This window comes from Siniperca chuatsi, linkage group LG8 (assembly GCF_020085105.1).
Source record: "Siniperca chuatsi isolate FFG_IHB_CAS linkage group LG8, ASM2008510v1, whole genome shotgun sequence".
Classification (NCBI taxonomy): domain Eukaryota; kingdom Metazoa; phylum Chordata; class Actinopteri; order Centrarchiformes; family Sinipercidae; genus Siniperca; species Siniperca chuatsi.
The window spans coordinates 5,494,083-5,515,538 of record NC_058049.1 but is presented as its reverse complement, the minus strand read 5'-3'; the positions used below and the strand labels follow the sequence as shown (position 1 = coordinate 5,515,538).

The following is a 21,456-nucleotide window of genomic DNA, read 5'->3' as shown; positions in this document are numbered from 1 at the left end:
AGAGGGTGCAGACGTGCACTAAGTTATTAATAACATAAAATATTTCCAGAGTTGAGGGTTTCATTTCCGATCGATGCTGTTATGATTTTTCCATGCTGAACAAACAACCCCACAATAGAGAGATAGACTTTTCAACCTTTTCTCTTGGGCAATTACGCCTTCATCATTTACGTACATATGTACCACACAAGGATTGCGCTGTGGAAACATGAATATTTGTTGTCTATTTCCTGACCCTTTTCACCTATTTATATCATTATCTTGGCTGTTTATAAAGCAATTGAGAAATGTACATGTGTCTCTCCTTTTACTCTATTATTAGTTTAGAAGAGTACCAGCTAAATGCCTACAATGGATTTTAAAAATTAATGATGACAGCGCTCAAGTTGTCATTCACAAAATATAAATTGTTTCTGAAGAAATCTCCCCCCAAAAAGAAGAAAATCAAAGAACAAACTTCTTCTCATCCAGCTTCATTAATGGGAAAACTGAGTTGGGGTTAAGGTCACATGTTCAAAATCAAGTGACTCATCTTTTTCCTTTGTCTTAGCTGCTTATGGGAAGATTAACAGGAGGATGGAGCGTGCAGACTCATTTCAGACTGCGTCCTTTCCCTTTTCAAGTGTGACTGATCAGAGAAGTCAATTCAAACTTTGTCCCTACAATCTGTGGGGGTGTAAAACCATATTTGTTCCTGTGGTGACCTTCACTTCTCGCTGAATGTGGGTTGCTTGTTCCATTTTACTTTTACGGTCTCATAATTGCTAATCATTGCCCAATGAGGGTACTTTGTGGTTCAAGGGGGGAACTGAAAATACTGAAGCCAGTAGCCTTTCATAATGACCCTTTAACATACAAAAGTGTAAGTTCTGCCAGTTGCCTGCACACAAGCAATGTCAAACCCCTAACCACATCCAGCCACCCCCTCACTGAGCCATATCGTTGTTGTAGTGTAGACAACAATTAGGCTGGAAAATACATACAATTAAATATCCAGCATCACTAATACCTAAATGACTAAATGCATGGTTTTTGACTCAAGCTCAATCAAGGGTCAAGCTGGATGAGCAACTATCCTGGGGAGGTCACAAACAAAATAGCTGAAAAATTTAGTTTCAGGCAGATTTTGTTACCTTCGGACAGTCAGGCTAGCTGTTTCCCCATTTCCAGTCTCTATGCTAAGCTAACTGGCTGCTGGTGGTAGCTTCATATTTACCCTACATACATGAGAGTGGTATTGATCTCATCACTTATCCCTCAGAATTTTAATGTATATTCTAATACAAACAAAAATACAATATGTGAAACTCTGTCCCACCCCCACACTTGCTCTCACCAGCATATGATGCTGAATGAAATGACAGATAAATGGGAAAAACATGACTAAGAGGGTAGCACATTTTTATCAATGAGAATGATTACAAGAACAACTGATTTATAATTTCATTTTAATTTTGTTTTTGTGGATGTATCAATTGAAAAGGCCCAAATCTAACATATAAGGATAAGTCAGTTACTTAACTTTAAAAATAAAATATATCTTAACCGTACAAATGCACAAATCTATCATAATATATCTTCAATGGTTCAACAAGCCACTAGGTCAGGATCAGTGGTGCAGTTCTTATTTCATTGCCTCACTTTCTGGCTGCAAATACTGCTGTTGATCTAGGATGTTTAAACTTGATCTAATTTATGATACCGGCAAAACAAAATACAATTATCATCAGCCGGATATAGTGTCTGTTGTTACTATGGTGAAAATACTATGGCCAAGTGTCCCGTGACCTGCCTTGTCATTTTATCATTGTCTGAGACAATGCCTTTTCTTTAAATAACAAAGCAGGAGAGTGTAAAACCCCCTAACACTATCAGTGTGAGGTGACTAAATAAGCCAATGAACATAACTATTTTTAAGTGACTCGGATGTAGGGAAATTCCTAAAGTACAAAACCAGTTACTTAGAAGATGCATGCAGGGACTAAAATAAAATTGACTCTGCTGAAGGTATTTAAGCTGAGTTCATTTTGTCTTAGTGAGGATGCAGACAGGGAACGGAGACGGGACGGGAGCTGCCTCTGTGTACTGAAATATCACAACTGTCATCATGTCAGCTGGGGGTGGGAGATGTGAGAGGAAGCCCCCTTTCGATTACCTCACACTTAAAATATTCACTTACACACGACTTACACTGAGTTGCATTGGAATCATCACTGGGGTCAATGGCTAATGTTTCGGGCTTCCGGTGTAGCCAGCGGATATTCGAATAACAGGTACAGATTTCCGAGCCAAGGCTTCCTCTTCCGCGATGATCTTAAAAAAAAGCTAATAAAAAGCTAAGCTCTAGGGTTTGGAGATGGATAAAAACTTAATTTGTCGTCAGATGATAGCCAATGGGTTCCGGGGGTTGCATTTCGGCCAATGCATTCCGCCTCTTTTGCTCTCCACACAGACTGTTTACTGTATGCAACTAAAGCCCGCTCAAACATGATTGGTCAATACTACTCAGACTACAGACGGAAACCAGAAAGCTTCAGTTACCAAAATTTCGTCCCTTACCTACAGATTCTGCATTCATATGCAGATATCTGTTTATAGAGATTACATTGTAACAAAACCTAATACAAACATTTCTTTGTCTTTTGTCAGACAGCTGCATGGACAAAAAAGTGACTTGACTTGGATCAAAGGTGCTAACAGCTCAGAAATAAATGTTGACAGTCATTCATAATAAATCATAAACTATCCCAATAGTTTTTGTTTTGTTTCATGCAGAAAAAGCATAGCAAATAGGCTACACTTTCAATGTGTCAGCAATTTGTTTATTGTAAAGGAAGTTTAGTGTTTACCTAGCTTACAGTGGAAGAATGTATGTGGAGGTGAACACTATTGTAGTTTCTGGGATCTGGGGAAGTGCTGCTTGACACAAAGACCTTCAAACTGTTGGAGAACATTGTAAGATATTTTGTTTCATACAGTCTTTGATATTTACACAATGTTTTCTAACTAGCCTACTTGCTAGCTTGTGAGCATTAACCTGTTTTACAGTCTAAGACATTGACATGTCCACAGCCTAAGGCGAGAAGTGGCGGAGGCAGTGAAGACACCTTGTTCGCTGCCAGTGGGTCCTCACTAGTGTCTACAGCCATGTAGACTGTGAGGCTGTAGCCTACTTAGGCACATTGGTGCTTTGACCTAAATGCCATCATCAGCATGCTAACAATGACAATGTTGACAAACCAATGTTTAGCAGGTATGTTTACCACCCATCTTAGTTTAGCATGTTAGCACGCTAACATTTGCTAATTAGCACTAAACTCGAAGTACAGCTAAAGATGAAGGGATATCGATTTTGCATATATTTAAATATTGGACACAGGTATATGGTATAACAAAATAATTACAATTAACTCAGAGGGGGAAATGAATGTCTGTGCCAGATTTCATGGCAATCCATTCACTAGTTGCTGTGACTTTTCTGGATGCAACAAAGTGGTGGACCGACCGACTACCAATGGTTTTATCGCAAAATCGCTGCCAACATTCAGTTGACAATACTCCAAACAGTGTAGTTCGTCGTGTTTTGCAGACGATCTCTGCACTCCGTTGACAACGACAACCAAAAACTACAACCGCCAACGCATGCGTGTAGACACGCCCACTTTCCAGAAGCGTCACTGAACGGTGAGACGCAGCTCAGAACCTGTCTTAAAAATCAATACAGATAAAAATGTAGCGTTAGCTATATATATATTTTTTTTTTACGTTTGTTGTTTGAATTTAAAGGTTGGAATACTTAGCGTACACTGAGAATTAGGACTGTAAATTTAGCAGCATTTATGAACGTGGTGAGTTCGGAAATTCTCTTTTAAATAGGCTAACGTTAGCTGCTAATGTTTAGTATAACGTTAACATGACGTTACATCATGAGGTATGGCGTCTGCTTCTAAAGAAACGTAAAGGTGTAAAGGAACTGTAAAGTTAATTTTACATTGAGTATTAGCTACTATTTTCATCCTTTGTTTTTGTTAAACTGTAGAAAGTGTGATATTAGGCGTTAACGTTACAGCAACGTCCCTCCTCAATGGCAACGATAAAGTAACATTGATGTCATCTAGCATACCAGTATTATTGAGCTAACTTAGCTTGGCAGCTTTAAGCATCTAAGTATATTTCTATTGTTACCATATTTTTGAATATGACATAACACACCACTTGCTTACCTTTCTGGTTACAGCTGGTCACACTAGGTCAGTCACTGGATGCCCTTAAACCTGACATCACTTAGGGATGTGGTTTTTCCGGATTCATCCGGAATTCCGGATTTTCCGACCTGAAAATATGAATCATACAGATCCGTAAAAACATCTTTGTGTGTGTGTGGGGGGGGGTTATTTGCCGTACTGTACTTGTACTGTGCTTGTACTTAGCCGACAGGTAACGGCACAGGCGGCTAGGGAATAAAATATTTATGTTTACATTCAATTTGCTTGACTACATTGTTACCTGCGTCTAAAGCGCCAACTGGTTGGTACACGCAAGTAAATAGTCGGCGCCATCAAGTGGGATGAACTAAATTAGCCGCCAGCTAGCTTAACGCTACTTGAAAGTAAAATGATACATTCTCTAAAACGGTGGACAGCCCACTTACCGCACAGAATTACGTGCGCGTTGTTTCTTGTATTTTACAAGAAGTAGTGAGCATGCAGGTTTGTGCTGTGCTTCACAGTACCAGCAGCCGCCACCTAACACAGTTGTGCTGCTGCTAGGGGAAAAAGTATGAGCAGATTTTGATGGGCGCCTTGTTTCTGTTTGTCTTAGCTACTTTATTTTTTGTCATCAGTGATGGAATGTAACTAAGTAATTTTACTCAAGTACTGTACTTAAGTAAGAAATTTGAGGTATTTGTAATTTACATGAGTATTTCCATTTTATGCAACTTTATACTTCAACTATTCTATTCTATAACTGTCTGACAGCTTTATTTAGACCTAAGGGTTACTTTCCAGATTCAATTTCATACCCTTAATGTCAAGTGAAAATATAAATGTACAAATTTGGTGATTCCCCCCCCCCCATCAGCTGGAAAATGCATCTTCAGGAAGCTGAAAATCAAGGATGTATAAAGAAAACTGGTTACAGCGTTGGAGGTGGGGTTCCTTTCATTGGGTTGTGACCAGGCCTGGAATTAAGTCATTTTTAGGGGAAGGTCACTTTGGCCTTTCATAAATACAAATTTATTGGGGTGTTGCAGCCAAAATGTAAGGCACCAAGGCCAAAACCAATGGTGCAATAACAATAAGTGATAATTACATTGTATGAATACAAAACAGGATACAATCAACAAACTACTGAGTTTATTTAAACTGTACAGTGAATGTTTATTTGACTTTTCCACAAAATGCTGTCTGATTGATTTTTAAAATGTTAACAATTCATTATATTAATTGTTATTGTTATATTTTAATGATAAAATAAAGTTGATTAATAAGCTAAAGGTGATCAAAATTAATCTGAACAAGTTTCAACACCCATGCAACTATTAGCATTTGAGTCTGAGATAGGAGCAGTCACAAAAATGACTCGCTACCACCCTCTGTTGGTTAGCTGCTCTATTTTAGTGGGAGAAGACTGTGGGGATGAAATGCGAACAAAGTTCACTTAGTTATCTGTGCAGATAAGCAGCTGGCAGTCAATAAAAACAACTGTGAGCCCCGTCTCTGGTCGTAACATAGTGTTATTCCTGCATGGCTCTATGATGCTTAACATTAGACAGCCAATTACCTGCATTATTTGATCTTGGTACAAGCATGCTGCATGCTTATTGGCGCACTGACGTTGATGAGATTTACTCCTTCGGTATTTGGTAAGCAATTTCGTCTGTGCTATAAAAGTATCGAAGTTCGGTATCCAGCCCTATGTCAAATTGTCTTTAAAGCCTGGAGCACTTCCTGGGGGCCTGCTGAAAACAGGGCTGTTTTTCTGTGCGTGCTCTGCGCTCTGTATATTTTCCTGCTTTTTTGTCATTGGCCAATCACATCTCTGATTACTTTGGGAACCCTAGTTAACACATCTATGTGTGTTTGTCACATTATTAAATTTTTTGAGGTGTGGTTTCAGGTCAATCATGGAGTATAATTTGGTGTTCTCTTCTTGTCAGTAATCTTGACAGCTTTCAGGATGTTTCCAGCTCGTGGTTCATTTCGAGGTTCCAGAGGAGCCTGTTTCGCACAAATCCTCATGAAGAATTTGCCTGTGACGCCAGGACTGACTGAATCATATGAACCTCTGTCTACCTCAAATGGTCCTAGTAAAGACGACCAAGTGAAAAATACATTCAGACCTGGTGAGACCCCAAAAATCTCTATCAGCAACATCTATCACTAATGATAATTAATTTAATAACCAATCATGATAATAACATCCAGACTGCATTCATCCCTTGTGAGGTCTGGTTTTTGTTGCAGGGCAGTTAACATTTAGTTTTTTGCTACAGCCAATTGGAAAAATCTGTAATTGTGTAAAATTTTAATCTGCCCTTTCTACACTTTTCCTTATTTCACCAACTAAGGTCCTGCTATCAAGCCAAAACTCTCACCTAAAATGCTGATTGACAGATACAGGCAAGGCGAGTCAAATGCCGTGTCTTTACTCCATCAGCTTGCCCAGCTTTTGCAATTCCACCTGGAACTTAAGGAGACGGTGACCACAGGTAAAGCTTCTCAGCATGTCTTTGTGCATTCACTTAAGAGACCACTCCTGTTGTTATTGGTCCGTGGAAGCCTGTTGATTAATTATACTTGACAGTTTATGCAAAAGATTTGTTGCCTGTGTTAAAATTCTAATCTGGGTCTTGTGACTTCTGTCCCAATTAAAATAATTCATAATTACAGTAATTCAGACGTATTTATTTTAGGACTGCAACAAACAATTATTTGCATTATTGCCAATTATTTTCTTGATTAATTGTTCAATCTTTTTGTCTACAAAAGTACAAAACTCAAAGATGTTCAATTTACTAACATAAAAGACAACAAAAAGCAGCAGATTCTATCAATTGAGAAGCTAGAAGTAGGTAATGTTTGTCAATACACAAACGATTAATCAATTGTCAAAATAATTGCTGATTAATTTTCTCTCAATTGACTAATCAAATACCTGACTAATCATTTCAGCTCTAGTTTGTTTGTGTGAGGAGTAATTTCAGCAATACTGTCTGACAACCGGAATAACTGATAACTATTGTACCGAAGTTTTAGAACAGTGAAATTTCTAAAATAGAAAATTGGAAATGGTTACCCATTCTTATGTCCAATGTACAGTAAAACACAACAAAATGTATCAGCAAAGTGGCTCCTACTTGGCGCAGAAGGATTATTAGTGGCAACTGTTGCCATCCCAAAATACCCAAAAGTCTTTTTTTTTTTCCAAGCAAATACGACTTCTCTTGATCTTTGCTTTTCTAAAATTTGGTTAGGATGAAACCTGCAGGCTCTCAGCTCTTCACGTGATTCCCAAATTCTGACTGCTTACTCCACAGCCAGAGCTGAGGATTTGTCTCCAATCAATTTCTCAACTCTTGTTTTCTCAGGCAACATACCAGGGCTTTATTTTGCCTTTTGTGTGGTAATTGATGGGGTTGAGTACAACACTGGCATGGGACGAACCAAAAAGGAGGCTCGGCTCAAAGCGGCGGTGCTCGCTGTGCAGGACCTGCTGCCCACTTTGGAAAGTATGAAGTCTGTCCTCCCTGAAGCATCAGGTTAGGGTATAATGCTGATCAAAGTATGATGTGTTTCTGTAGCAGACTTTGATGATTCTTCTAGTGCTGGTAAAGGTTATCCTCAATTACCAGACTGGTTTTCCTTCCTTATACAATTAGTTTTGCTGTTGCAGTACATGTCATTATAACATGGTGAGTCAAAACTTAAATCACCTACAGAAAGATACTTTCAAATACCATTCATTATGTTGGTTTTCATTTCTGACAAAGAAAATTTCAGGAACATGTACTAACATCATCCATGAAAGAGGTTTCGTGCTACATTTAGACATTGTTGACAGTGAAATCATGAAAGAAGAAAATTAGCTGAGGAGTAAGTGAGAGGATGCATTTGAAATGTTCTGAAAGGCATTGTGTCAATCGCTATTTAAAGGAAATACTGGGTAGACACTAATTTTAGAAAACAGAATTAAACTTATTCAAGTAACCTTTATTTATACAGGGTAGGTTGGCTGAGCATACATGCTCTTGCACAACAACACCCTGTTAACAGTTACTATGAGAATAAAATAAAGAGCATAGACTTAACTGAATAATACATAATAAACATGATACAGTCTAAATGTAAGCAATTACAGGTGGGTCAACAATGCGTGTTTAAAAAAAACATAAATTAGAGCATAGTATCTTATAAGGTGACTCTTATCTTCATTCATTTCCGTGTCTGTTTTTTTCTTAGGTGTCCCTCCACCCCTGCCAGTAAAAGAGGAGCCCTCCATCTCTCACATCCATCCTTGTAGAGCCATTCATGGTAATTCTGGATTTCTATATGAATCGTCTCAAGTGCTGCAATATTTGCGAGATGGCAGCACGTCCATTGCAGCTACAAATATTAGGACAGTGGAATATTTGTTTTTTGTCTCTCTAAAATAAAACATTGAAGTTCAAGTGCTGACATTCGGGTTTAATTTGAGGGTGTTGACATCATATTGGATGAAATCCAATGGAATGGAATCTGTTTCCTGTTTCTGGAGAACTGTTTGGCCAGTCTGGTCTTCAGCAAGTGAAACACATGTTCAGTTGGATTGAGGTCAGATGACTGAACATCCCACTGTTTGGCCTCAAAAACTCCTTGGTTAGTCTGGCTGTGCGTCTTGAATGATTGCGTTGGATAAAGTTGAAAGTCAGCACTTATACTCATTGTTTCATTTCAAATCCTATGTGCTAAAGTACAGCCAAAACAACAAAAAATGAGTCATGTTGAAATATTTGAGGACCATACCATATAGGGATGGGATGATACACGATTTTATCGCGGATTGGGAAAATCGTGAATATCCTCACATGAGTGACTTGAAAATGCCAATGCCAGTTGGACTTACTGTATTTTTTAAGTTAGGGTAAATTATATATACTGATGCAAAAATTGTCTGTACCATTTGATATCATGGTAGAGCAATGAAAAATAGAGCCTGATTTAAAAAAATACAGGAATTATCATGTAAGAAAGAACAGTCACACAATCTTTTAAATTTTTAATTTATCCTTTATTTATGCAGGGGGACCTATGATTTATGATTGCCTTATTTACGATTGTTAGTTTTTCACAAAAAAGGATGTTCACTAAAAAGTTGTGTGTCCTATCTGTAATGCAATAAAAAATGTTTCTTAACAAAATGTAAGGTAAAGTGATTCCGGTATATTTTGGTGCCATTTTAGGAGTTTTAAGCATATTTTGATGATTATCTGGATAATATTGTGAGTCGCAGTTATTTTGGCCAGAATAATCGTGACATGATTTTTTCATATCATCCCATGCCTAATGCCATATAAAGCAAAACAGGAAAGTGCAGGCAATGCTGTACAAACACACGCTACCGTAGAATATACATATTCTCATTCACCTTTCTCATTTAGGGTGTCTAATGAGATCAGTTAAAGCCCAGTAGAATTATTATTATTTTTTCTTTTATTGTTTGTCTTGCTGTTCAGAAAGGAAGAATTCGGTCAACCTCCAGATTCCACACGCTGTCAGGGATCAGCTCACTAAACTGATGAACTGCCACCCCGAGTTCTCTGCCTGTGCAGGCACTACAGCAGCATTCATCATTCAGACTTGTAAGTGAGCTCTCACTAGGAAAAAATCTGGAAGATAACATGGTCCGAAGGTTGGTTAATAAAAAGGTTGTAAAACAGGTAGTTTCAACTGAAATTACTTTTATCAGTCTCACTGTGTGGTTAAATCATATTATAAACACTAGTGTTTGTTTAATTTGACATTGGTGTGCACAGTGTAAAGACAGTTGTGCATTCTGCCTTTTTGTCAGATGACCAAGATTTGTACCAACTAAATTTGTACAGCATTTCTCTTATTCACAAAGGCAAATGACACTAAAGAAGGAAAACAACTTGGTTTTGGCCAACGTCTGGCTATAATTAAAAATTTTTAAAAAAATTTTTTAATTAAATTATTTTCGGTTGTGTCCTGAATGAATATATAGACCTTACAATATATGCTACAGTATAAAAGGTGATACGATCCAGTACAATTGCAATGCAAATAACACTACATCTGTGCTGATGATGTTAGAGTTTTTTAAGCCTGTGTTGAGTGTGAGTATTTTTACAGGCTATAGTTCACAAGCTTGTATTGGATTGCTTTATATTGACGTGTTCCTTTCAATTACTCTTCTCTCCCTCTAGCCAGTGGATGTGAGGTGGTCGCTTTTGGCACCGGGAACTTCAATACTAAAGAGAGTGCCTCGTCTAGTGGACGGATTGTACACGATTCCCATGCAGTGGTAACTGCAAGGAGATCACTTATGAGGTTAGTTGCAAACATGACCCTGTGTGTATATTGCTTTGTTTGGATCATGTTATGCCTAGAAACAAATGTGATGCAAGTGTTAATGCACTGAACAGTGAAAGTCACTGCATTAAAAGTCAGTGCATATAAAGAGTACGGTCTAGACCTGCTCTATAGGAAAAGCGCAATGAGATAACTTCTGTTATGAATTGCCGCTATATAAATAAAATTTAATTGAAAGTATTATTTTTCCATCTAAGGTAATGTTACTTGATAATTATTTGAAGCACAGAGGTTACAATACCTTAAAAATTAAGATAATAATAATAATACATATTCTAGAAACTTTTTTACAAACCATCCTGCAGGTAATGGAAAATACTGAATTTTATGAACCCCTACATGGCCCCAAACATCAAGATTAAACACCAGTTTAAACACCTTCCAGTACTGAGAAGCTTGTAAAATGTGGTCACACAGATGACACATTTTTTGAATGTGTACCTTTTGTCAGTGGGGTAAGTAAGTGTAGATAGACACACATGTAGACCACAGTAGCCTACGAATGCCTCTGAGAATGACTCGCAATGTGGCTGCATTTCCTGTTTTGTTAAGCAGTCCCCTGATGCTCTGAGATCACATGTATGTCAGGACTTGCCTGGTCAAATCCGATTGTCATTATTTACAAGTTTGTATTATGAATTTGTAATCAAGCCAATAGGTTGCCTGTGTATTTCAACATGTCTTGTGGAGAAGTCTTTAAGGTTAAGGTTAATTTCACGTGGCCTTGTCTGAAAGAGGAAGAAGCAATGAAAATATCACAGTGGGGATTACTGTTAAAAAAAAACAACAACAACTGAATACTGACAGTTTTAAAAATGCCTTTAATTTCACACATCACCAGTAACCACTAATATGATTCAACAAAATATGCAATAATTTAACAAAACAGATACCGTTACTGATGTACGTGTCTTCCTACTAAAATTCAGCAGGTTTTTATTTAGATGATTTGGATTAGCACAGTAGGTTTAAAATGAAGGTAGAATAATGTTTTTGGAATATTTCACGTTTAGAATGTGTGAATTTCGATATTTTGAAGATAGTTCACGTTCAACTGGCATCAGCTAGCAAGTTTAATTGTTTTACTGGATTATTCATGGGGGAAGACATGAAATTAACTTTTTTCCTCTGACAATGTAGGTCTTCACCTCTAGATGCTGTTACCCCACATATTTCAGATGTAACCTCATAGTGAGCTATTCTCATACTGTGCTATCAGGTTTCTATACCGGCACCTGCTGATGTTCTTCAGCAAAACGACCTATCTGACGGAGAAGTCAATCTTCCAGCAGAACAGCAGCAGCGGCCTCCTCAGCCTGAAGAGCGGCATCACCCTCCACCTCTATGTGAACCAACTGCCAAAGGGTGCTGCTCAGATCCCTTCCAAGCTGTGAGTTTTTGATTATCAACTTCATCCTTTGGAGGTTCTCACTGCTGTTTTCTCATGAGGCACTGGAGATCAAGTGATGTGATAGTTTCAAGTTCTCGAGTAAGAGAACGGTTATGACAACCAAATATTTGGAGTAATACTGGGATGATTTATTTACCCTATTTTGTAATACAAGTGTTACTACTCAAACAGCTAACATTAGTAATGACAGAAGACACATAGGCTCTGGCATATAAATCCTTCCTCAAGCTTGATCTGCTGTTTTGCACTCACCCTTGGCTGGCTGTTTTTGTTTTTATAACAAAATACCATTTCTGGATAAAATAGCATGAGTAATATTTCTACAAATACAAAGATTTCAAATGCTTTTCTTCAGCTTTGTGCTCTATTCTCAGGCGCCTGAACCCACTCTCCATTTCGGCATGGCAAGTGAACAACGAGATCAGCCTACACCTGTCAGTGGAGGGCAAGGTGTTGTACTGTTACTTTCTCTCATTTATGGGATTTTTGATTTTATGGAATATGTAACAAAAACTGAGTTGCGTATTTCTAAACGCATGTTGGAGTCATAATATAAAATGGCATTGCAACTGTTACCTGCACTATTGCTGCATAACTACAAATTGGTTTGTATCTTTTAAAGGTGTTCTCAGTTTTCTCGTCAGCCTTTGATCACTCTGCCTCCAAGGTGGTCAGCATGTCCACCACAGACAAGCTCACTCAGTGGCAGGTGCTAGGATACCAGGGAGCCTTGCTTAGCCACTTCATTGAGCCCATCTATGTCCAAAGCATCCTCATAGGTAAGTCAACTAGTCAAATTATGCTCCTTAGTCTAGGATTTTCAGGGTTTTTCCAGCATAGGGAATGTAAAGGCAGCCACCATATTCAAATTCCCTGCTACATTTTCCAAAACCTGACCATGTTGGCAGTAATGAAGTTTAAAGAGCATTGCCTTGAATGCATCACCACTAAGTGCAAATACAACAGCAGAATCACTCCAGGGGTGATGTTAAGTGAGACAATATAGCTACATCAGACGATGTAGCAGAATTATAGACTTTATGATTTGAGCTGGTAAACTGATTTGAGAAGAGTTGCAGTTCCAATGTGTTTCCCAGTTCATTGAAGACTTTCACTTAATTGTGGTGGATGCTTGCTCCAAATTGCCTTATTTTAAGCTGTATATACAGTATACAGGTGGTATAGTCACCTACAGCCAGAAGAACTTGTGATCTCTATCCAAGCACTCATTTTGGACTTGTAGCGTTTTCCCACTGATCCACCTTCAAGTATAATTCAGGTCAATTCAAACATTAGCCTTTATAGAGATAAATGAGCACCTCTCTGAAACAGTCACAATGAAAGCTAATAGGATGAGCTTCATAAACGTAGCATTTTTTCAGGGATAGCAGGAAGACAAAAACCGTGATAAGAAATTATTTGTCTGTGTGGGTCTCAGCTCAGTCAAGTCAGTTTTATTTATATAAACCAATATCACAAATTGCCTCAAGGGGCTTCACAATCTGTACAGCATACAACACCCTCTGTCATTAGACCCTCAATTCGAATGAGGAAAAACTCTTTTTAACAGGGAAAAAATGGTAGAAACCTCAGTACCTTCTCTCTGCTTGAGCAAGGGTGGGATCCCAGTGATGTGTCAAAACATCATATAAGAATTTTAGTTGATTAAAAAAGGGCTTTTATATGGGATTGCATTATTTTGCTGGTCCTATTTTTCTGATACTCCAGTGTAGATCATACTTTTTAAAAAATCTGCTTCAGGTAGCATAACAAATGAAGTAGTGTGCAAAAATTATTCTTTTGTAATATTTATGGTTTGACTGGCAGTGTAGGCAGATAAGTCCTCTGCTAAGGACATGGCACACGTTGAAAGTATAGCAGGACAGGAGGTGATTTTCTACATAGGAAGCACTATTATAAACTCTCAAAATGCCTTTGATTTGCACTGTTTATGGTTGCTCAAATCGATTGAACCGAAAAACCACGAGGAGCTTTTATCGAGTACCAAAAATTGTTGTTCATAAGAGTAAAAAATGCAGGAAACTGACCGAAAAACGTCAGAGTTTTTCTTTTTGTTGGAGTTTGTACCCCTTGATAGATAGAAGTCTTTCAATTCAGTTGAAAAATCGCTCCTTTTCATAACGTAAGGATCACATCCAACATAGGTTTATGATTTTCTATTGATACCTCTCTCTCGTAATAGTCTAAACTAGCAGAGTACAAACTTTTCTTCATCTCGTCCATTCTGCAATTCACTTCCTGCCCTCCATCTGAATTTGACGTGTCATCGGAATCCCGGCCCTGCAAACAATATATTTACCGATTTTAAAAAAACAAAAGAAGACAGAAAGCAGGAAAAGCCCTGACTGTAAAAGAAGCATGGCGTCAGTGTTGTCATACAAGCATTTGTAAGTAGCTTACAACGAGACAAGCTAACAGACAGCCCCACATTTTCTCAAGGGAATAGTCAATACTAAGTCAGGGAAAATAAGTTTTTATATCCAGATGGCTGATGTTTGCAGCTGTTAGATTTAAAGTAGGTGCTCATGCACAAATGACACAGCTAGCAAATAAATTCCCCAACATTAAAATCATCTGTTTGACAAAATAACATTAGGTGTGAAAATATCCTACTGAAGTTTCCAAGTCAGCTTTTACAAAGGACAATAGTGTTAGATATGATTTTCCATATGACTCTGTCCTCCTCTTAATTGTTATGGCATATGACCTGCAATTGCCCAATCTATAATAGAGGAAAATTCCAAAATTAGTTGTATCGCAAAGCGGAACGCCTTTTGTAAAAACATATTTAAAAGTAAGATTACTGATTAAAAATGATGACACCAGTTACCGTTAGTGATTACAGAAGGACAACTAGATGACTGATAAGGTAAATTGTTACTGTAGTTGAGTACACTATTATATGACACTATTGGATATATCAGATTCTTGTATCGCAAGCCAAATCAATTTTAGACACACACACAAGTAGTGTTTTAACATTCACTGTCTGACATATGCATGTTCTTTGAACAGTGTAAACCTTATGTGTCATTTCCTGACTAATTGCATATCACACTTGGCCTGCAGAGAAACCATCTTCTTTTTTCCACAGTCATCTCAGGAACAGACACAAAGAGTACCCATCTTATTGTTTGAAGGAATGAGTTCTGCAACCTATTCAGTGTAACCTGTGGTACTCTATACCCTTCTATTAAGTGGCAAAAGCTGACATTCCACAAATAAAATACAAGATGAATCAGATGTAATGCCACTATCTAGAGTTAATGTTCTGCAATCCCCACATTGTAGAAAGAGAATCAAGTATATATGTACATAGGTATTTGCTGAAAGATATTAACTTTTAAAATCTTAACTCCTACAGGTGACTCTGGTTGCAGTGATATCCGTGGCATGGAGCTCTCTGTGAGCCAGCGCGTGGAGGGGATCACCTCCCAGCTGCCCATGTTCTACTGCATGATGAGGCCGCACATCAGCCTGGCACCTTCTGTGGCTACCAACAGCACCAACAGTGGCCAATTGACCTACGGTATCAACTGGAGTGAAGGAGACAGCTCCCTGGAGGTTGTGGATGGCTTGGAGGGCAAGACCATAGAGGAGTAAGGATGACTGTGTATAGGAAGCTTGTAGTAGGGTGTCATATGTAACTGCCAAATTTTGCATGAAACTAAAGTCATATTTGCTGGTAACTAGTTTATGTTTGGTGTAGAACTGGGTGTTATGGGTTATAAATAATATCTCGCTATTTTTAGGCTATGCCGCTATATATAAATATATATATACACATACATACATACACAGTGGAGTGGAAAAGTGTTTGCCCCCTTCCTGATTTTTTTTTTTTTTTTTTTGCATGTTTGTCACACTTGTTACAGTGTTTGTCTGTACTTGTTTGTCACAAATGTTTCAGATCATCAAACAAATTTAAATATTAGTCAACGATAACACAAGTAAACACAAAATGCAGTTTTTAAATGAAGGTTGTTATTATTAAGGGAAAACAAAATTCAAACCTACATGGCCCTGTGTGAAAAAGTGATTGCCCCCTAAACCTAATAACTGGTTGGGCCACCCTTAGCAGCAACAACTGCAATCAAACGTTTGCGATAACTTGCAATGAGTCTTTTACAGTGCTGTGGAGGAATTTTGGCCCCCTCATCTTTGCAGAATTGTTGTAATTCAGCCACACTGGAGGGTTTTCGAGCATGAACTGCCTTTTTAAGGTCATGCCACAGCATCTCAATAGGATTCAGGTCAGGACTTTGACTAGGCCACCCCAAAGTCTTCATTTTGTTCTTCTTCAGCCATTTAGAGGTGGACTTGCTGGTGTGTTTTGGATCATTGTCTTGCTGCAGATCCCAAGTTCAGGCCTATTGTTCTCTGGCTGCACCTCCCTCAATAGGCCTAACAATAGGCCTGATTACTGGGCCATCATGAAAACAAATGAAGGTCAGTTTCAGGTGAAACTAGGCAGGGTAAACAGCAGACACTCAGGAAGACCCCTCCCTAAGGGCAGGGCCTAAGCAACACAGAGTAGCTTAAATTTCTGAGTTTGCAGACCATTTTCACAATTGAGAATGACTTCCGGATGGGAGCCGAAACGTCTTGATTCTGAAAACAGTGTCCAGATGACTACGACTGAAACCTTTTCTACGATGGAACACTCCTGGACGAATGAGGGACTACACCGTCTTGAATATGATGCATTGCTATAGAATAAACTACCCAACAGTATATAAAGCAATTAAAATTAGCTCAACCTTAAACATCTACAGCAGTAATACACATTAATGCAGCAGTAATATTAATCCAGAAACATCTTATATAATAGTAAACCATTGACAGGGACCATTTTACTGCACAATGAGTACTTGCAGAACTTTTACTTGTAGTGGAGTATTTTCACAGTCGGGATGGTATTAGTACTTTTGCTTAAGTAATGGCCCTTCTTCCACCTCTGGTTAGCACACCCACAGCCCACAGTGTTGTGTTTGCTGCCACAGAAAATAAATAAAAAGTCCCTGTTTATGTAACGGTGCTACGGCGTCTTCTTGTACACTTCACAGCAGAGTTGCTACAGACTGTGAACAGCTAGCTACTTAGCAGCTTTGCATCAGGCGAAAGTCAATTAAAATGGCCTAAAAACAGAGGTCTCCCAAAACAGGTTTTGGAGCTGCGGAGCTGGAACAGTGGGCACAGTATTCAGAGGGATCAGATGATTGATCGTGTTTTCTCTTGTGATTTTAGTTTTTCTGCCACAGCGAAAAAATCACTGTAGCTTAACTAGCTAGCTGTTCACAGTCTGGAGCAACTACAAAGAGCAGAAGATGCTGTAGTAACGTTGCATAAACCAACTTTTATATATATAACAATATTTCTTTTGCTTATCTATTCTGTGCTTATCTACACACTTTATGACTGACTGAAGTAACGTAACTACCCTTCAGTGGCGACCAGCTGAAACACTTGAATATGACGATACGGTCATCTGCTATATCACACATGAATTAATATTCGAATATATTTAGAATATATTCTATATTCCTATGCATAAGCACAGCTGGGACGCGCACTGTATTTTAGGTGGCTAAAGTACGTTTTGCTGCTAATCCTGTCCACAGCAGTACAGTGCTTAGCTTTTGTGCCGGTACAACTCTTTGCTTCTCCAAACTGGGGACGTGCTGACTGCCATCTACTGCAGGTAATACACTGACTATGGATAAGTACCTCATACAGCCCCAAAAAAACCTCAAAAAACCCAAACTATCCCTTTTTAAAAATCAGTAACATCACTTCTGTGCTTACTGTCGATTACAGCATAATTAATGAGAAATAATACATGATAAATGGATGATAAGTGGGTTAAAGTAGTTTCATTCTTGAAACAAGGCAGCCTGAAAATCTAATTGGCAGGTTACCAGCCATAAACAGTGAGAAGTTCAACTGTAGCCAGTGTTCCTCAGCTTGATAAGTTCCCTCGTCAATAAACTGTGTAGGGATTTACTTACTTACTTTCTGCTGTTTGGTAGCTTTGTCTGGGACTACAGCAAAGCTGTTTCTTAAACTGATTCTGTTGTTGTAGATCTCCCTTTAAGAGTGGCTCTGCTCTGGCAAGCCGTCTGTGCAAAGCAGCGATGCTGCACCGTTTCAAGTTGGTGGCCAAAGAGGCCCAGAGGCAGGACCTGCTGGCCACAAGCTCCTACAGAGAAGCCAAGGTAATCTCAACAGCTCCTCCCCACACTTCTGTGCAATGTTTACCAAAGTAACACTTGTACTACAGAATGGACATACAATAAACATACATGTAGTGTAATTCCCAGTTTCCAGTTTGCAAACACTTGATAAATGATTTTGGTGTGTCTGCTCCAGTCATACAGCTCACTTATATTTTTTTGTTAGCTAGCTGTTAATCCTCAAAGTTAATTTGAGCAAAACCTACTTATTGTGCGGCCTGACTGTTTACAAGTTGTCTGTATGCAATCGTTCTTATCTTCCACCATCATCTACCACCATTTTTTTCCTAACTTTACTACATGATTACAGATTTAAAATTGATTTTGTAAAGACGCTCATGTATTTGCTTTAGAAAACTTCTCTGTAAGGATTGTTATTACTTCTATTGTTATCTTGTCACCTAAGAGGATGGCGAAGCCGTACCAGGAGGCCAAGAACGTGCTGAGGGCGTACCTGTTGCAGCAGGGCTTCGGTTCCTGGCTTGTCAAGGTTTCAGTTAGTGATAACTTCAGCATGTGAATAAAACCACATTATCAATGGAGAAAAAAAGCTACATTATGGAAGCAATTGTATTACAAAATTTTCTAACCAACTTTAGTTTGCGAGAAACACTTGTGAGACTTCACCGTCCCTGGTTTCTTAAGGGATTAAACTAAATTCCTTTTCATGTTTGTGAACTCTGTCTATGGTCTTTGACACTCAGGGTTATGTCTGATTTTCAAAAGAGGAATACAAATACTAAACATTTGTATAAAATAGCCTTTTTTTTTCTTTTCTTTTTTAAGCAAACAAGTTATATTGCAGCCCACTATGGGGCTTTATCTGGGTAATGGTTCTGCTTCCTTCAGTTTACATAGTTATGTATATATACTGTATATGGCGATAAGAGCATGCGCTATTTACATTGTTTTGCGGTTTAGAATAGTATTTTATGCTATTGTGTGTAATGTAAATGACAATGTAGAATATATGGTTATAACTTTTGTATCCTACTTTTGAACTCTGCCTTTATAGTCTTAAGGGCTCTGAAGTATGACAAGCTAGTTATATTATTATTGTTACATAAAAGTCCAGAGTTTGGTCTCGCTAAAATTACTTTTTGTGTTTTCATCTCTTGGGGAAAATTCCCATTTTTGGTCCATATTTAGCGATTTGATTTAACACTTGATATTGTACAGTGCATGATTTGAGCCTTAGTAAGCCATAGCTAATGCAAGAATATAAATCAATAAAATAAATCAATCTGAGCTCAAATGCTGGAGTAGAGTACATGTTTATTTAAAAATTACCAAAAAAACACTTTAAAGGTAAAAGCTCACCACTTATGTCGTTACATCCCAACATCTACCAAAAGTTACAGAAAATCAGAAGCTGTGATAACAGGATCACAGATACTTTGTTAATCAGAATGCAAATGAAAATAAAGGGGATAATCAAAACAAGACTAAGGCATAGTGCTTTAGGCAGTGATTTTGTGTATGGAAAAAGTGCTGCCTGGAGCGTGTTTTGTGAAGAGGAAAAGAGTGGACTGTGCACCTTGTCTTCATATCGTAAAAATGCACTGCGTTTTACTTCATTTGTCAGTAAGTGAGCTGTTGTCATGATTCATACTGACAGATTTTAATATGATATATTTTATGATAATAGTATTATATTATAGTAATAGTACTTTTATTATTCACAGAATACTGCAACAGATGTGTCTGTCATTAGAAATCTACAAAACTCCAACATACTCTATGCAATTAGCCCAAATCTCTCTAGTTTGATAAAAATGTGTGACCTCTAAGATGAACAAGAATAATTTGCTGGGATAAACGTTTTAGCTACAGCAGGAAATGTTTGTTCCATGTGCTAATGCAATGTGTTTGTACCAATTTTGCCATAGTTTATTGTGTTTTTTCAGTTTTGTTGTTTACAGGTAGGTTTTTGGTTGGTAGGAAAAGGTCTGGATATCTCCCAGAAATGACCAAGACTAAAAATATGCCTGAGCTAAAACAGTACATCACAGAGATAGGACTGAAGGAATAGTCGACCAGCAGAGAATTGATCAGTGAATATTCTGATGGATTCATTATTTAGGTATTTTGCAAAGACAAAGTAATCTATTTGGGGGAATCACTTAGGAAATGCTAAATCATGTTGGTTATTATTTTAGCATTTAACAAGATAAATGATTAAGTGATTATTCCAAAAAATAAATGATAGGTTAAAAATTAAAACAGATTGTCACTTGCAATCCTACACAGAGATGAAGTCCGAGGTGAAATTGCACTTTAGTGCTCCAACCCTGGTCACCATATTGCACCACCATGTCTCCTCATTAGCCCAGAATGGACAAACCAAACATTGGCTCTAGATAGGGTTAAGATCTGGCTGCTTGTCACAGGATTCAAGCATATTGACCCCTCCATGTTGATGGAAACTGTTTTGCCTCATACGCATACACAGGAAATGCTTTGGTTTCCTGTGTATGCGATGCAGTGGATCATTTACTCTCAAGTGTTGAGCAGTCTTCTGAATGGAGTTGTGTGTTTACTTCCTACTGGTTTGGCCATCAGATGGAATTACCAGTGCATTCAGGGAACTTGTGTCCAAGGAGCAAGCCTTTCAGTTGTATGTATAGCTCCAGGTTTCATACTTATTTGTCTATTTTTATGTTATCGCCTTTACATTGTATGTTGTGCAGAGTGTGATCGTGCAGTGTTATGCAGTGCACCAAACCCTGATAGCACCTTACACTGTTTATAATTTTATGTCAGTAAGGCAATGTAGTGGAATGGTTAAATGCAGATTAGTTTTATTGGAATACAATTTAGTGTTGGCTTGATGCATTTTATACTAAAAAGCCATGTTGTGTAAGACACTGCATGTAAATTGCCCTCCTTCCTGCTGCAGCCAGCACATGTTGTAAATATTTTATGTTGTAAATTCCTTTGTTGTTTTTCAGTTAGCAGGGAAAAATCTGATTATCAAGACAGGTAATTGACATCTGCCCTTAAAAAAAATCCTCCCTTCCAGTAGTCCATTTTTAAGACTTTTTTCATCAATGCTATAAAGTGTGTATGTGTCTAACATCAGGCAACCAACTCATAGTTGACTTTTCTTTAAAATGGCAACAACCCACAGTATTTCAGTATTGTGATTTTGGCTGATTCTGAATGTTCTACGTGTAATTAAATTCTGCATTCTCTTGTA

At 38.0% G+C, this 21,456-nt stretch overlaps 1 protein-coding gene and 1 long non-coding RNA gene across 10 annotated transcripts in view; one reads left to right on the top strand and one right to left on the bottom strand.

Annotated features, from left to right (window-relative positions):
• LOC122880640 overlaps positions 1-4,810 on the bottom strand; it is a 25,244-nt gene extending 20,434 nt beyond the window's left edge. For 2 of the 3 annotated variants that reach the window (XR_006378987.1, XR_006378988.1), the window contains exons 1-2: positions 4,652-4,810; positions 4,224-4,333 (exon numbers count right to left, since the gene is read on the bottom strand). This is a non-coding gene — a long non-coding RNA (uncharacterized LOC122880640). The other variant, XR_006378989.1, reaches the window with a different exon arrangement.
• adad1 (adenosine deaminase domain containing 1 (testis-specific)) lies at positions 3,101-21,456 on the top strand. Of its 7 annotated transcripts, none has more exons than XM_044205959.1 (13): positions 3,101-3,253; positions 6,161-6,346; positions 6,572-6,712; positions 7,592-7,762; positions 8,463-8,534; positions 9,716-9,841; positions 10,427-10,550; positions 11,812-11,982; positions 12,378-12,453; positions 12,626-12,782; positions 15,389-15,623; positions 18,107-18,239; positions 18,664-21,456. In XM_044205959.1, the coding sequence occupies exons 1-13, from the start codon at positions 3,214-3,216 to the stop codon at positions 18,775-18,777; spliced, it is 1,746 nt and encodes a 581-aa protein (XP_044061894.1). In that variant the 5' UTR covers positions 3,101-3,213; the 3' UTR covers positions 18,778-21,456. The 7 variants fall into 7 exon arrangements, with proteins under 7 accessions (XP_044061894.1, XP_044061898.1, XP_044061896.1 ...); XM_044205963.1 differs by lacking the exon at positions 3,101-3,253 and adding an exon at positions 3,485-3,684; XM_044205961.1 differs by lacking the exon at positions 3,101-3,253 and adding an exon at positions 3,691-3,848.

What these genes read in the sequence shown, in the direction of transcription:
- adad1 (XM_044205958.1), top strand. Translation starts at nt 3,914, where the DNA reads ATGACGTTACATCATGAGGTATGGCGTCTGCTTCTAAAGAAACGTAAA. An exon ending in TGTCCAAAGCATCCTCATAG is followed by an intron (nt 12,783 to 15,388) that starts GTAAGTCAACTA and finishes TAACTCCTACAG; the next exon opens with GTGACTCTGGTTGCAGTGAT. An exon ending in GCTCCTACAGAGAAGCCAAG is followed by an intron (nt 18,240 to 18,663) that starts GTAATCTCAACA and finishes TTGTCACCTAAG; the next exon opens with AGGATGGCGAAGCCGTACCA.